This window comes from Clarias gariepinus, chromosome 23 (genome assembly GCF_024256425.1).
Source record: "Clarias gariepinus isolate MV-2021 ecotype Netherlands chromosome 23, CGAR_prim_01v2, whole genome shotgun sequence".
Classification (NCBI taxonomy): Eukaryota; Metazoa; Chordata; class Actinopteri; order Siluriformes; family Clariidae; genus Clarias; species Clarias gariepinus.
This window is the reverse complement of record NC_071122.1, coordinates 1825756-1841438: the sequence shown is the minus strand read 5'-3', so window position 1 is coordinate 1841438 and position 15683 is coordinate 1825756. Positions and strand designations below refer to the sequence as shown.

The following is a 15683-nucleotide window of genomic DNA, read 5'->3' as shown; positions in this document are numbered from 1 at the left end:
TATTCACAAAGCTCTTTAGGGAGCTCCTATCTTAGCTTAAAAAGTCCTAGCTGGGAATCCTAGACTAAAAGTGATTTAGGAAACTTCTTCGAGCAACTTACAATCCTAGTGAGGAGGTGTGGTCAAGGACTGCGATTGGTTGATAAAAAAATAACCTCTAATCTCTGTAAAGGTCCTGAAATGCGCTCTTTGTGAAAATAGAATAGACAGTAATATCCTAATGTTTGTATATAAAAAAATTGTATAATCATGACTACAGGCTACTTTATGCAAAGTTTCTCTTATAGGCTAAATACCTTAAAGATAATTAAACAGCCAAATGTTAAAAATGTGTCTACTTTTGAAGCAACCAATTTTAACAGAGTAGTTACTATATTTAAGTTCTTACATTTATTTACCGTACTGATTTTATTACTTGTAATTCATTTTAGGTTGATGGGAGCAAAATGGCTCAGAGTTTACCAGTTTACATGATTACAGGACATCTATTTAAGTTGCACTTTGGATAGTATGTAGCCAACAATTCAAGACGGATGTAAAGAAGTAAAAGAATAAGAAAACCAAATTGGACAGAGGAGCAGTATTTACTTTTAGCCTTCCTTTTAGTGTTTGGAGAATATTTCTTCTTTCCGCCATTTTGTCCTTTGCTATAGAAACTCTTAAGCCTCTTAAAAGTCCACCTCTCTACTCTTAACTATTTTTACCTTAGGAGCTGTTTTAAGGTCTAAAATGTTTTGTGAATCATTTTTATCTTTACTAAGATTTAATCCTAAATTTCAGGGGGAAATTCTAAAAAAATGTCATAATTCGACATAAAAATAAAAATACACACACTGATCAGCCATACCATCAAATGCAAACCAGTAAGCTGTGTATTGTGAAGGTTTCCCTTGGGCTGCAGGCTGAGGTGCAGTGGGTGTTCTTGTGCCTTTTTGTTGTGACCAGCATTGATTTTCTTTTATTTCGTCTGACCTTCGGTCCTCGCAGCCACGAGTCTTCATAATTCTGTCACCAGTTTAGTACTTCTATATAATTGATAATCAAAGTTAACTTGGTAATGTTGTGGCTGATTGATGACCTTACTGTGTGTATGTACCTATAGATAACTGATTCATTCTTTTTTTCTTTTCTTTTAATAAAAGAAAATGGCAAGTAAGAAAGCGGAAGTGGCTCAGATTGTGACCGTGCAGTACACAGACTCTTCTGATAAGTGAGTAGCTTCAAATATGCAGCACAAGCTTGTTGTTGTTAATTGACCTGATGCTTTAAGTTACTGTAAACCCACTACAGGCCCCTTAGTATCAGTAATTATTTCTGTGCATATAAATTATGCAGACAAACATGCGTGTGTAATAAACATAAGATTACTGACTTTAATGGCTTTGTGTGAAGATTCAGCTTAGTAAATTTTGCCAGGAGTGCTTTAGATATTGGCACAGTGGAAATGCCTACAGTCTTAAAAACGCTGTCTGTAAATCTGTTACAGCTACAATGTCCTGACCTTATCTCGTCAAGGTCAGACTGTGTGCTCAGCTTGTGTTTAATGAAATGCATAACTGTGGAGCAACACCATTCTCCAGTCCTTTTGAAAGAATCTTTATATTTTCTTCACATTTTTAGCATAAATGTTGGGTATCTGCCCGGCAAGTTTTGGTGCTCTTTTACACTGATCTAGCAGTATGACACAGTATGTGTCTGTGATGTTATACAGGGTTTAATTTGAGCAGGGTTTTACATTTTTTTGTTAAATTTGGTTTTTGTAAACACATTAAGTAAGTTATTTTGGAATCGTTCTCCCAAAACCCAAATGTTTCCAATAACAACTCATTTCTCTGATCTTTATTTTGTATGGTAGTGTTTGCAATGCAGTTTCTGTGTTTAAAAGTTTTGCCACTATTTGATTACTTTGGATCATATTTACTACTTTTATAAATTAATAAATATGTTTAGGGACCTCACCTCCTTGACTCAGAGTTTTAAAAAACACTCATCATAAGCTTTTGTGTCTGTGCCTGATTTCTTAAGGCTGAATATTTACATGTCTTTAGGCATTCAGGCAACGAACTGCAGGTCTACTACGCCCCTCACCACACTTACAGCAATTTCTTTGATGAGATCAACCGAAGAGGAGACACCTTCTATGTGATCTCTTTCCGCAGAGTAAGTAGATTTGTGTTAGTTTTTTGCGCTGCACGGCCTCATTTTTAGGCGCGATGGTTTTAAGCAATGTAGTAGGAGTTAAAGCAATATTAATAGTGTGAAAGTTATTATAATTCAAGACGTGTGCACGGCAGCTTCTAACCCACTTCATCTCACTGGCCTGTTCCCAAACCCCTCTAAGCCAAAATGTTTACCGCACTTCCACAAGCTCTGTAGAGGAAAACCAGTGTCTTAGACACTACAGCTCAGCTATCACACCCAGACTCACCCTGTAAACAAAATCATTTTATTAATGAAGAGCATGTGAAGAAGTTGGAACAGGAATCCTATATTTTAGTACTGGCTCCAATGTTCCATGCCTCTTTAAAGTAAGAGTAAAACCACCATATGGTATCATTTAGAGTAGGAAACATTGAGTTGTGCCTTTAAAAACATCCTATTGATTCATAGGTGCATGAATGTGTGCAAGAAGAAACAAAGTTCTGGATGAAAATGCAGATGACTGTAGGTTTATTTAGAGGACTGGAGACCCTCAAGAGCTTGGCTGTTGATTGGTTTAGATTTTTATTTATCAAGACCATGTTTAAGGATTTATCTCGGCTTTTGCCGCAAGTTCGGATACCTTTTCATTTTTCCCCCTATACAGTGTGTGTTATTTAGATCATACACTTTGATGTGGTTGAAAAGTTGAAATTTTTTGTTTCACTTCTCCTCAAGTCTGATGTTATTCTAGTATGGCTCATTTTATGTTCGACGTTTAAACTGTAAGTAAGCTGCAGGAAACCTGTGTTTCATAGTTTGTGTTTTCACTCTTTCCCACAAAATATCGGGTTAAACGATGTTCCTAATTAGTTTTTTCTTTATTTTTGCAGTAGATGAGTAATGCATCTGAAAACACTTCTGAGACCTGTTTGCTTTTTCTTGTGTAAATAGATGCTCTCTCCACACACAAGAGTCCAAATTGTCCAACTGCGGAATTTCAAAAGCATTTTGGTTTCAGAGTACTTTTGGCTTTCAGTGTCTTGTGCAGAAATGGGTTGTGGCTCTCATGAGTCAGGTCAGAAAACACTGGACTTGTTTTTCAAGATGAGGTCTATCCGATATGGCGTTCCTCAGTCTAACTCCAATGCCTCGATCTTGAGCAACATCTCTTAAGTCCACTTTTAGACCCTGAGGGACAACCTAATGACCAGGACTCTGGTGTTTCTAAGGACACTGTTCTTACTGTACGTGGACACACGAGTCTTGAGGCATTCATTTAGTACTGGATATTAGAACAGTAGTTTGAGGCCAGCAGTGTTTAATATCATATTCATATGAAACACACTTCCCTTTGTAATCAAAAACATGCAGGATGAAGACATGTTCATTCTTGGAGCACTTTCCTGAGCTACAAGATTGAATTGATTTTTGGAAATTTACACCAAAAACTTGCATCCAACATCGACTTGGTTGTGTTTTCTGGGAAATGGAATGCCAGAAAATGGGGAAAATTTGATGAAGACGGAGATTATTAGCTTATTTATTTCTGTGTATTGTGTTTCCTGGAATTTAGGGTGTGGGTCTCTAGGTGGTTTTTTAGTCCCATCCTCCCTGCTGTTCTGTTCCTTCTAGATCTCTGCATCCTGCATTGGACTCCAGTTTTGTTTTTTGTTTGTTTTGTTTTGGCTTTTTCTTCTTTTTTTTTAGGCTTCAACTCCCATGTTGCCGTTTAACATTTCCAACATGTACCGTCAATGTTTCCGTTCCCCTTTTGCTTATGTAAGCAGATTGCAACATTATTGGCTTTCAGAGAACCTGTAGCCCTGGGAAAGCTCCGAGTTTGAAGACCTCATCCCTGCCCATATGAAAACAGAACTGAAACAGTCCTGATTTGCGTGAAGAGCTTTTCTCTTTCATTAGTGGCGCTAATGAGTCTCAGTGAGCCCTGGTTTCACAAGTTTCAGAGGTGCTCCAGGATCATGCAGGACTGTATTGAGCAGTGAGCTGTAGATGGAAAGCCACTTTGCTTTTGTGTTTTTTACCTAAGGTCTTTTTACTGTCTTCACATGCACATATCTTTAACAAGTGCTTTGACAGCTTTAAGGACTAAGGTAAAGTTTTCCAGTGGTAAAGTAAAATCAGGTCACTAGGGATAAATCTGATGATAAAGATAACAAAAAGAGTACAGTGAGACTAGAGCAAGTCTGATTATGATCTGTAGCTGGATAACTGAAAACTTACGCAAACTTTTATGCTTTTATTGTCTTTTTTTTTAAACAGATTTACCCATTTTTAAACATTTCCTTTTAAATGAGTTAAAAAAAAAAGTTAAAGTCTTGAAATGATCAGTTCCCCTCCAGAACTGATCATTTTGTGCAATCTAATTGTCTTGTTACATAACTACATAATAAATATATATATATATATAGCTTTTTAAATTCTATTTCTACCCCAGGATCACCTTCTCCTTCCTGCCACTAACCACAACAGAGGAAGCAGACCAAAGATGTCCCTTGTGCTCCCAGCAATGAATATAAATGGTGAGACCCAAAGAGTTCTTTTGTTTTTTTTGACAGACAGACCGACAAACTTGGAGCAAGTTGAGATATGAGCACAAAAGTGCAGAAAGCCTTGCGTGCATGCATCTCTTATGATTTATGTTTTACTATATAGGGCGCATATACACTGATTAGCCATAACATTTTAAAACATTAAGCTCTATGTCCTTTGTTCCCCATGTGCTACCAGGCAGCATTTGTTCATAATTTTAAACAGTTTTCCTTTTTTTTTTTCCTGTTGTGTGTATAAATGTAATAAGCCCAAGGCTGTGTTAGTTCAGGAAAAAAAAGTAACTTTAGCAATCCTATAACCCTTCTGCGTGAAAAATTTAATATGCTTCCTTATAATAACTCTGACCATCACTGGGCTACACATTTCTCTGTAACTGATGCACCAAGGCTATTGCATTAAATGGCATTAAATGTCAGATGGCAGGATGCCACAGTTTCAAATAATCTCCTTGTGTTATGTTTGTGTTGAAATCTGCTTCATATTCTTCCAGCTACATGCCACATCAGTTTAGTTTTCCTGCTTAAGAGGTTTCATATGCTTGCCCTGATGGAAGTCTTTCAGTGACTCTGTAAGAAAAGCGTGGTGGAGAGTGCTCGGGATTTTTGCTTCAATCTGATTAGCTTCAGTTAGCAATTTGCTTTTAAGAAAATGAACTTTACTGCCTGGGCTTTCTGTTTGATGTGGTTAATCTGTACAAGAAAAGTCTCTTTATGTTCTCATGTCGTTTATAATTTAATTAAACTAGTCAGAGTGCAAAACACCACCTTTTGAATGTTCAGTTTAGTGCTGCACACGCAAAACTCACTACACTTGGACATTTAATAGAGAATCTAAGGCAGGTCACATGTATGGTTATTTGGTTCTATCTAGAACGTCCCAACAAAGACTCAGGCCACAGGTACAGGGGAACCCGAAAGCTTTGGACATTTTATATTCTATTTAGTCATCCCAAGTGTAATCAAAACCATTGGCATTGTTGTAAATACCATGTCTTCTAGTTGTTGTAGAGATTTTGTATATTTATATAACCATGTCCTGGATTTGGTTTGCTCCTTAGTCTTGAAAACTTGAATACTTGAATTCTTGAAGGTGAACTTGAATACTGTTAATATAACAGTTATAAATTACTGACTCTTCTGTTCTCAGAGCTCAGTTTGTTCATTACTAAGTGTTTGTTACTGTGGTGAGATGTGTCTCAAGGTGGTGTCCTGAGACGTCACTTAACCTTTAGCACTTGCAGGATGGATCTCATGTCATTAACGTGTTTCAAGCTGGAGAGTTGTACTTCTTTTTCTGGGGTATCAATGAACATGAGGTGTAAAAAGCGCTTTATTATGTATTACAGAAAGTTTGATAAAGGACAAGGAGTTTGAGGTGATGATGCAGATCGAATGTGAGGTCATGGACACCAGGATCCTTCATATCAAGTCCTCCAGTATCCCACCGATCCTGAGGGTCAATGAAACTGGACCTTTCTACCACTCTGCTCCTAATAAGAATCCCGCTTCACCCTCTGTCGGAGTCCTCGTGGGCTCTGCTTGACTTCAGAAACTGACCAATTAGAAGAACTTTTGTCATGTTTTTTTCTATTGTTGAACACTTTTGTTTTCCAAAAATAATAAGTAGAATTTTAACTTACTTTAGAATTATATATGATTGAAAAAAAATGATGGGCCAAGTACTAAACCCTTAGGAACAGCACCCACCCACCCACACATACACTTGCATGCACACCGTCATTAAAGCTCTCAGGAAACAATATTGTTGTACATTATTGTACAACAAGAGTATTTGTTGTTCTGTTGTAAAGTAGTGTGTTCATTCTACTCTGATTCAAATTCTTTTACGTTTTAGATTGATTTGTGTGTGTGTGTATGTGGTTTGTACTCATTTAATTTTAGCTTTTGTGCTCTGTGAATATTTTTAGTTTATATAACTAAGTGCTAACATGATACATATACAAAACTTTAAATTTATGACTGCAAATTTTATTTTAATAGTGTAATTATTGCACAAAATAGAAAAGATGCTAATGTTACTTTCTCTCGTGTAAAAAAAAAAATAAAATTGTAGGTTCAAATGAAGATAAAATAAGTACAACTGCTTATGCACTGTATGATTTTAAGTGATGCTGGTCAGTTGCTATTATTTTGTCTGTTTTTAAATGTATGATGAAATAATTCAAGACAGAAATAAACACTGGATATGGTTAAGTTTGGGTTTTTATGATGGTTCTTTTCTTCTTTAACTGTAATGAAGACAGAAAATCCTCTCTGATTTGCTCTGAGGTTTCCATTGTTTCCGATTCAGTACTAGAATGTGTGGTCGTACCTTAATGTCCTAGTTCTTTGACTGAAGTTGCTGACGAAGTAAAGTGGTGCGGAAGTCTGGGGTTCAGTCTGTGTTCAACCCAGAAGGTGTTCACTGGGGTTGGGAACATGAAGTTCTTACTGTGTCCTTAAAATATGGAGGGACGTTGCAGGGTCAAAATGGAAAAAATGTTCTTATCAAGTTCATACTACTTTCTAGCTGCAGCCTCGTCAATTTCTCAGTGGAGTCATGTCATAAATTTTCTCACAAGCTCACCCAGGTCCGATGAGGTTGAACTGAGTTATTACCATGTTTGGTAATCAGATCGCTCCACCTGCGTGTGCAGTGCTTTTCATCACTAAGTGATAGTGTGAGGAATTAGATCCAGTAATCAATACTAAATTTTCTGAATGTAACATCTCAGATAACCAAATACAAATTTGATAACTTTTGCAAGAACGTGGTAATCACCAGAGAAAATGATATGAACTTAAAATTACATTTAAAATACACTGTAGTCTTTTACACCTTGGCATAGACCTACAGTACCATGGTCATAGCACAAACCCCAGGAGGGTGCTGTGGGAACTCCTTTGATGTAGAACAACGCAGTTATAACATAAGTCTGCTCCATGCTGGTATTAGTGAAGTCCATAAGAGGATTTAGGTAACTGATCAATGCTTAATTGCTGCGAATCTTTAAGCAGTTTGCCTCTGAGATTAATAAAGTTCTTTGAATCTTGAATCCTGGCTTTTTTTTGCTAATTGTCATACTTAAAAAAAAAAAAAAAGCACAGCAGCTCCATGTCAAGGTGACGATACAACCTTACTACCTACTGCATTCCTGCCAAGTACAGTTCTTACTGCACACACACTGTTTTGCAGCAGAAGGGTGGAATCTGGCTCAGTGTGTTGGCGGTAAAAACACAAATCTTGAAATATGTTCAAGATTAGAAGTATTTTATTGCTAGATAAAAATAGACTGTTTTGATTTTACATTCATACATTTGTGGCTGACGCATTTCATCTAACAACAATATACTGTACATATAGAATGTACATGCACTGTTGTCAAAGAGTTGTAAAGTTTTTTACCACTGGTAAAAGCTCTATACAAATCAAATTGAATTGAATATACACACAGTGATCAGCCATAAGATTAATACCACCTGCCTACTGGACTCCACTAGTCCTCAGAGGGTGTGTAGTCTCTGGCTGTCGGTTGCAGATCCAGGCACGGTGGAGCCTCTGTGAATAAGATCTGTTCTTATTCTGGTCCTACAGACACTCGATCAGATTGATTTTTAGGAAGTGAGATCTGGAAAATTTGAAGGCCAAGTCAACACCTCACTGTGTTACAGGGTGCATTATCCTGCTGAAAGAGGCCCCTGCCATCAGGGAACACCACCAATTCCCGTTTCACAATTTTAAGAAAGATGATTTGGGTAAGCGATGCTCCCATCCACATGATATAAAAAGAAAATGTGATTCAACAGACCAGGCCAACTTCTATCAATGCTCCATGGTCTAGTTGATGTGCTCTTGTGCCCATTCTAGGAGCTTTCAGTAGTGGAGACGGGTCAGGCGTGGGCACCTGATTCACAACAAACTGTGATGCACTACAGACTATATTTTGTCACGTTACAACCACAAACATAAATGTATTTTATAGAGATTTTATCTGATAGACTAACACGAACCAAAGTAGTACATCATTGTGAAGTGGAAGGAAAATGAAAATTTTACAAATAAATATCTGGACAATGTGGTGTGCATTTGTATTCAGTCCTCTTCACTCCGATACCCAAAACCAAAATCCATTCGAACCAATTGCCTTCAGAGGCACCAAATTAGTAAATAAAGTAAATCTGTGTGTAATTTAATATGAGTATAAATAAAGCTGTTTCTATTGTTAGAGAACATAAGTGAACAATCAGCATCATAAAGCCCAAGAATCACACCAGACAGGTCAGAGAGAAAATAGTCGATTGCATGGCCGCGCCCAGTGGTTCTCAGACCTGGTTCTGCATATTTTAGTGATTTTACTGAAATGGACCAAATTAAAGTACAAGTAAAAAAAATCATCTAACTTCCTCCTCCTTTATTCCTTGAAGTTGTAATTGCCAACACTGCTCAGCAACATGGTACAGTACTAATACGAAAAAAATCCCTCTCAATTTTTTTATGCAAATATATACAATACTGTAATGTGAGTCCCAAACCACTCACTGTTGCTCACAGAGAGCCAGACTTTTTTGTGCATTTATGTAATGTATTTGTAAGGAATAGTTTTTGTTAAGACTTTTGCACTGTACTGTACTTTTGGTTTTTACTTTTAAATACATACATTTAGGCATTTGGCAGACCCTCTTATCCAGAGCGACTTACATTTTTATCTTATTACACATCTGAGCAGTTGAGGGTTAAAGGCCGCGCTCAAGGGCCCAACAGTGGCAACTTGGTGGTTGTGGGGTTTGAACCTGGGATCTTCCGAACTGTAGTCCAATGCCTTAACCACTGAGCTACCCCTGGCCCCTAGCCAACCCATTTATAGGTACAAATTCAAAAGTCATTGTACATCTGAGTGTAAATGTGAATTAAATATTGGATGTACTGAAACTAAATAACTGTTGAAGTAAAACATGGAATCAGAAAAATGTCTGAAGCTTAAGAGATCAGGTAAAGAGATAAGATCAGGTGTGCCGCTAGAGACTCTGGGCTTCTCAAAAAGCTTAATCTGGGCCCCCAACATTGAAATCATCCTTATCACCCCCCCGACTTTACGAGGTCCATGGTTAAGTTGTTCTCTTTCTCTATTTATGAAAGCACAGAGTCATAACCTTTTATTTAATAAGAATTGCTTAAAAAAAAGGTTTAGTAGATTTTACAGTACTATAATTCCAGGATTATTGTCAGGAATACTGTAATATTTAGCTTTATTAATATCAGAATTAAACTTTATTATTTCTATGTTATGTTGAGAAAGCCAAAACAACCAAATTCCAGAACTGCACTGCATAAGTTCTGTGGAAGGATCAAAGTGTTGGATGCCATCTCAACAGTCTAAAGTGTATTAAAAGTATCGCACTAAAGAAGCCTTCAGGAACTACAGAAAGAAGTGTGCGTGGTGAAAGTCACACTACATGGCCAGGAAGTAAAAAACAAAAGTTGGCTAATTGATGCTTTTAGGCTGTGTTGTTCCTGTTTCTTCTAGCCTGGAAATTTTAGCTTGAACCTAAGCTTGGGGCTTGGGGCTTAAGTTGCCCCAGATAGAGCCAAACCCCCTAGGACAAATCCTGTATCTTGTCACTTCATGGTGACATTTGAGGGACAACTTTAATTTTGTGCATTTTGGTAAAAAATACCATTTTATAAAAAAAAAAATGTTATTTGCTGCTTAAGTCCAGACAGATGTTTTTGTGCTGTTACTTGCAGGGTTCATACATTTTAAGGGTGTGACTTGCATTTTCTGAAAATGATTTATCAGTGTCTCAGAACCTAACAAAATATGGACCATAAAAATAATAGTAATAAAAATACAAGACAAAAATTTTTTCAAAAAAAAAAACTCCATCCCCACAGACTCAAGGTGGGAATTGAACACGCACCCTGAAGGTGCAAGGCGACAGTGCTACCTAAATCAGAATTTTAGTGGTCTCAACAAATTAAAAACAGTGGATTCGAAAAGAGTTTGATGCTAAAACTTGCTTAATTTAAAAATGTTTTAAAGATGTGAAAATTGGTTTAAAAGTGTTAAATGCTGCATAAATGTTTACAATTAAATTTCTCGGTTTTATATCTGTAAAACATTTGATATCTTTCAAAGATCTCTTCTCTTATAACGTACTAGAGGCTACCCACAGCTCCGCCCACATGCTGATCCTGATGCCTGCAAGTTGATTGTGCAACTCACTGTCTTTCTCGCACTGCTCAATGTTTTAGTAGCCCTGATATATATATATATATATATATATATATATATATATATTTTTTTTTTTTTTTTTTTTTTTTATTGAAAAAATGAAAACATGTTTTGACCCCATTCTCAAGAATAACATTATAGATAAGGTATGCTCCAAAATATACACATTACTTAAACTTGTGCATCTCGTATGTGCATTTGCGTTTATTGACGAGGCATAGCTCCAGACAGACATGTTCCCAGTAGTGAAAAAAGTTGTTTTGTGCATTTTTTTTGTTAAAAATGAGTCTCATAACGAAATAAAAATATTCATTGCTAAGTATTAGTTCCGCTCATGCAGAAATGGTCGTAAATGGGGACCAAGTTTAAAAAAAGTGGCAATACAATCCTTCCCATACTCGTCCCATACCCGTCCCATCCCCCAACCTTACACCACCTGATGCTTACTTTTAAGGAATGTTAAAGGAGGAGGGAGGAGGCACACACTCTCTAATGACACTCTCGCGCACACACACTAACGGAATCAGTGCAGTCTGACAGAGAGAAATAGGATCTTTATCAAGGAACCTTATAATAAACAGTACATGCCGTTAAAGAACATGTGTGGGGAACGGTGACTTTTACACACACACACACATGCACACAAAAGATGCTTTGCGTGCACACATGGTCACAGTGTTATAGTAAACAGTACACACATGCTCAAATTTTGACTATACGAGTGGTGCACGTGCACTGAGACTGAGCATGGGAGACAACTACCCACAATTTCTGCAGTGCGAGAGAAAGAAGAACCATTGACTCAGCTGTGATCACCTGATGGTCGATGCAAAACACGAAGTGCATGCTTCATAATACTCGACGATACTTGGTACTCGTAAATCAAGACTTGCTCATTTAACAAGGCAAAATGTATTAAAAATTTTGCTTGTCTTACGGAACGCTCACAAGCTGGGTTACTCGCTCTAGGTTCCACTATATAGTATTGGTTACGTATACTACTGTATAGTAACGAGTTTGACGCACAGGTGACACGACAAACACGACACAAGGTCTTAAGGGAAAGGGAAAATTTTATTTTAAAAAAGAGGAGAGAAAGGGTTAAGAGGAGGGAGGAAAAGAAAAAGGGAAGGAACATGCATCCTTTCATCCATGTTCTTTGACTTTCATTTCTCATGATTGGCTGAACCAACTTCTCTTAGCTTTCATCGATGTGGCAGGAGGTGGTTATCTACCAGACACTCCTCATCTGTACGGCTTTCCCAGCTGGGAGCGGAAGCCTTGTCTTGGAAGACACAGCACCCTTTACTTTTTCGGCGGTCATAAAATCCGGCACTGATCGAGAGTTCACATGATTCTTAGTTCACATGTGTCCTTAGTGCGGCGAGCAAAGACGTCATTTGATTTGCGCCTGGCTGCATTTTACCTTTGAAAAGAATCCTGACAGAGCAGTGTTTCCTTTAGTGTGTGTGTGTGTGTGTGTGTGTGTGTGTGTGTGTGTGTGTGTGTGTGTGTGTGAGCATGCAAGACTTCTAAAAAGCCCTGATGTCACTGAATGTGAATGTGAATGTGAATTTTTATTTTTATTATATTTAATATATATAACCAATATTTTGTATTAATAATTTTTATATGAATATTTTTGGGTTGTGGAATGAATTTTACATTATTTCTTATGGGAAAAATCACATTGATATATAAGTGCTTTGGATTACAAGCACACTTCAGGAACGTATATATTTCAAAAAGTATTCGCACTACTGCCTCCACATGCATATGAACTTCAGTAACATCACTGCTTATTCAGACTGACTTATAATTCCTAATTTTCCAGCTTAATCCATCTTAATATTCAAACTTTTTATCCTCTTACGAAGAGTGATCGTGTGACAAATAAGTATTTCATAATATAATAATTCGAAATGTTGTTACAGTATATCATTAGTTTTAATTGTTTTCCAGCACACCAACTTCTAGCCGACTACCCTATTAGCAATGTTAGCCTGTTAGCCCAGCTATCACAAATTTGCCTACACTTTTCATTTTTCAGTTTGCCCATGCTTTTTACACTAAACACCATGTCAGTTGTGTGCACCTGAGCCAAATGATAGCAAGAAACCAGAACAATCCCAGGTTCTTATTTAGTACAGTGGCTAGACTTACAAAACCTATGATATCTGCAGAGAAAATAATGGATGTTTAACTTAATAAATTTAATAGCATCTCATGTTCCAATCCAGCCTAAAGCTCCATGTTTAGATTTTACAATGCTTTACAGATATAGGACAGGAAGAGCTGTACAAACTTATCACCATGGCTAAATCAACAACATGCTGGTTAGATCCAATCCCAACTAGATTTCTTAAAGAAGTGATATAAACATTCTTCTAATCATTATTAATTCCTTACTATATTTAAGTCACGCCCCTAAATCTTTCAAATTGGCAGTTATTAAGCCTTTTCTTTAAAAATTGAATTTAGACCCGAATGAAATAACAAATTCCAGACTAATTTCAAATCTTCCATTTATATAAAAAATATTAAAAAAGGTGTTGCCAGCTTAAATATTTGATACTTGCAGGAAAACAATATCCTCAAAGAATTTCAGTCAGGTTTCAGGCCTCATCATAGCACCCAGGTTACACTGCACTAGTTAAAATCACAAATGATTTGTTTTTATCTTTGGACCAAGGCTGCATCTCGATACCAGTCTTACTTGATCTTAGTGCTGCATTCGACACTATACGATCATAATATTCTCATCGATTGCTTACAAAATCACATTAGTATTTAGTAACAAGCATTAAAATGGTTTAGATCCTACCTGTCTAATTGATACCTTTTTGTAGATCTAAATAGAGAACCGTCTGGTGTAATGCCAGTAAAATATGGGGTCTCACAAGGGTCAGTTTTAGGACCTCTCCTGTTCTCCATATACATGCTTCCCTTGGGTAACATCATTAGAAGACATAGGATTAGTTTCCATTGTTATGCTAATGATACCCAGTTATTATATACCCAGTTGATATATATATATATCAACAAAACCAGATGAAATACACAAGTTGTGTAGATTAACTGAATGTGTCCAAGGTATAAAAGATTTGATGACCGTTAATTTTCTCTTAGTAAATTCAGATTAGACAGAGATATTATTTAATGGCCAAAAAAACAGTATACACCAGCTCTCACAATTCAGCTAGCGTTTAGAAGGACTATTACTACTAGCTCAGGGAAAGACCTGGGCGTAATGTTATACAGTAACTTTGAAAATCATATTTCCAATATTACAAAAACAGCCCTTTTCCACCTTAGAAATATTGCCAAGCTGAGAAACATTTTATCCATATTTGATGCGGAAAAGCTGGTTTATGCATTCATGACCTCCAGACTAGACTATTGTAATGCATTAGTAGGTGGTTGTCCTGCATCCTCAATAAACAAGCTACGGTTAGTCCGAAATGCAGCCGCCAGGGTTCTCACTAGATCCAGAAAATATGATACATATAACCCCAATACTATCATCCCTGCACTGGCTACCTGTTCAGCTTAGAATTAATTACAATTTAGCATTACTTACATACAAGGCTCTAAATGGTTTAGTTCCCATGTATCCAGCTGGTCTTCTGACACATTACAATCCACCACGCTCCTTAAGATCGCAAAACTCCAGACTAGTGCCCAGAATATTAAAATCTACAAAAGGGGCTAGAGCGTTCTCATATTTAGCTCCTAAGCTTTGGAATAGCCTTCGAGACAGTGTTCGGAGCTCAGACACAGTCTACCAGTTTAAAAGTAGACTCAAGACACATTTCTTTAATCCGACATATGCATAATTCATCCCATAACCTAGTAGTCCAGTACATCTAAATGCATAATCTTATCTAGTGCTGCTAATATCCTGAACGGCAACTATGCTAATTCTTTTTACCTGTTCTTTATTTTTCTACCTATCCCAAGGCATCTGGAAATTGTGCCAGCTTCAATAGACAAAGGCCAACTATGCGATGATCTTGCAGCATCCAGATAAGGACCACCTCTAGCTAGATTCTGCTTCATGATGGTTTGGATACACATGCTGTATCCAAATAGTGAAGACTTTATGATCCAGACCCCCCTCTGTCCTGTGCACCTGCTGACTTATCCCTGTGCTCAACTAGAGTCCATGATAACGTAGACAACTTCTGTTATACTAAACTTCCAGCAGTCTAACACACGATGTCATTATATAATTCCATACATCAAGCCCTTGTTTGTTTATTAAGTTAAAAATTGTTTAAATATTTTGCTCATCTCACAAAACACTTTTGAGAGAGAGAGAGAAGACTTGCTGGTTTAACAGGCAAAAGACCACATTAAACAAACAAATTATCATGGAGACATTGTAGGTCTCTTCCTCAGTACATTCATGCACCATCACATTGGTCATGGATGAAGATTGGAAGATTGAAAGATTAGATGTCCAATGACCCTCCTCTATGAAGTGCGCTCAAATTCCGAATCACTGTAAGTGTTATGGTGGTTATAGAGGTACATGCAGCAAATTCCACCTGCCATGTACTGATTTTTGCCGGTGTCTGACTGAAGTTGGCACTACCAGGAAGCAATTAAAGATAACACTGAACAGAGTAAATCAGATGAATCCTACTTAGACAATGACCAACAAAGTATGATTCATATAGTTACTAGTAACAACTAATATTATGTTAAAATATTGTGCAGATTTTGAAGCCAATAT

At 37.0% G+C, this 15683-nt stretch overlaps 1 protein-coding gene across 1 annotated transcript in view; it reads left to right on the top strand.

Annotated features, from left to right (window-relative positions):
• Positions 1 to 6931, top strand: part of atf6 (activating transcription factor 6) — a 44187-nt gene extending 37256 nt beyond the window's left edge. Inside the window, exons 13-16 of the mRNA XM_053484016.1 lie at positions 1143 to 1210; positions 2049 to 2160; positions 4598 to 4682; positions 6059 to 6931. Coding sequence (XP_053339991.1) covers positions 1143 to 1210; positions 2049 to 2160; positions 4598 to 4682; positions 6059 to 6255 — 462 coding nt within the window. The 3' untranslated portion in view covers positions 6256 to 6931. The remainder of the gene's footprint in view (positions 1 to 1142; positions 1211 to 2048; positions 2161 to 4597; positions 4683 to 6058) is intronic.
• The last annotated feature ends 8752 nt before the right edge of the window (positions 6932 to 15683 follow it).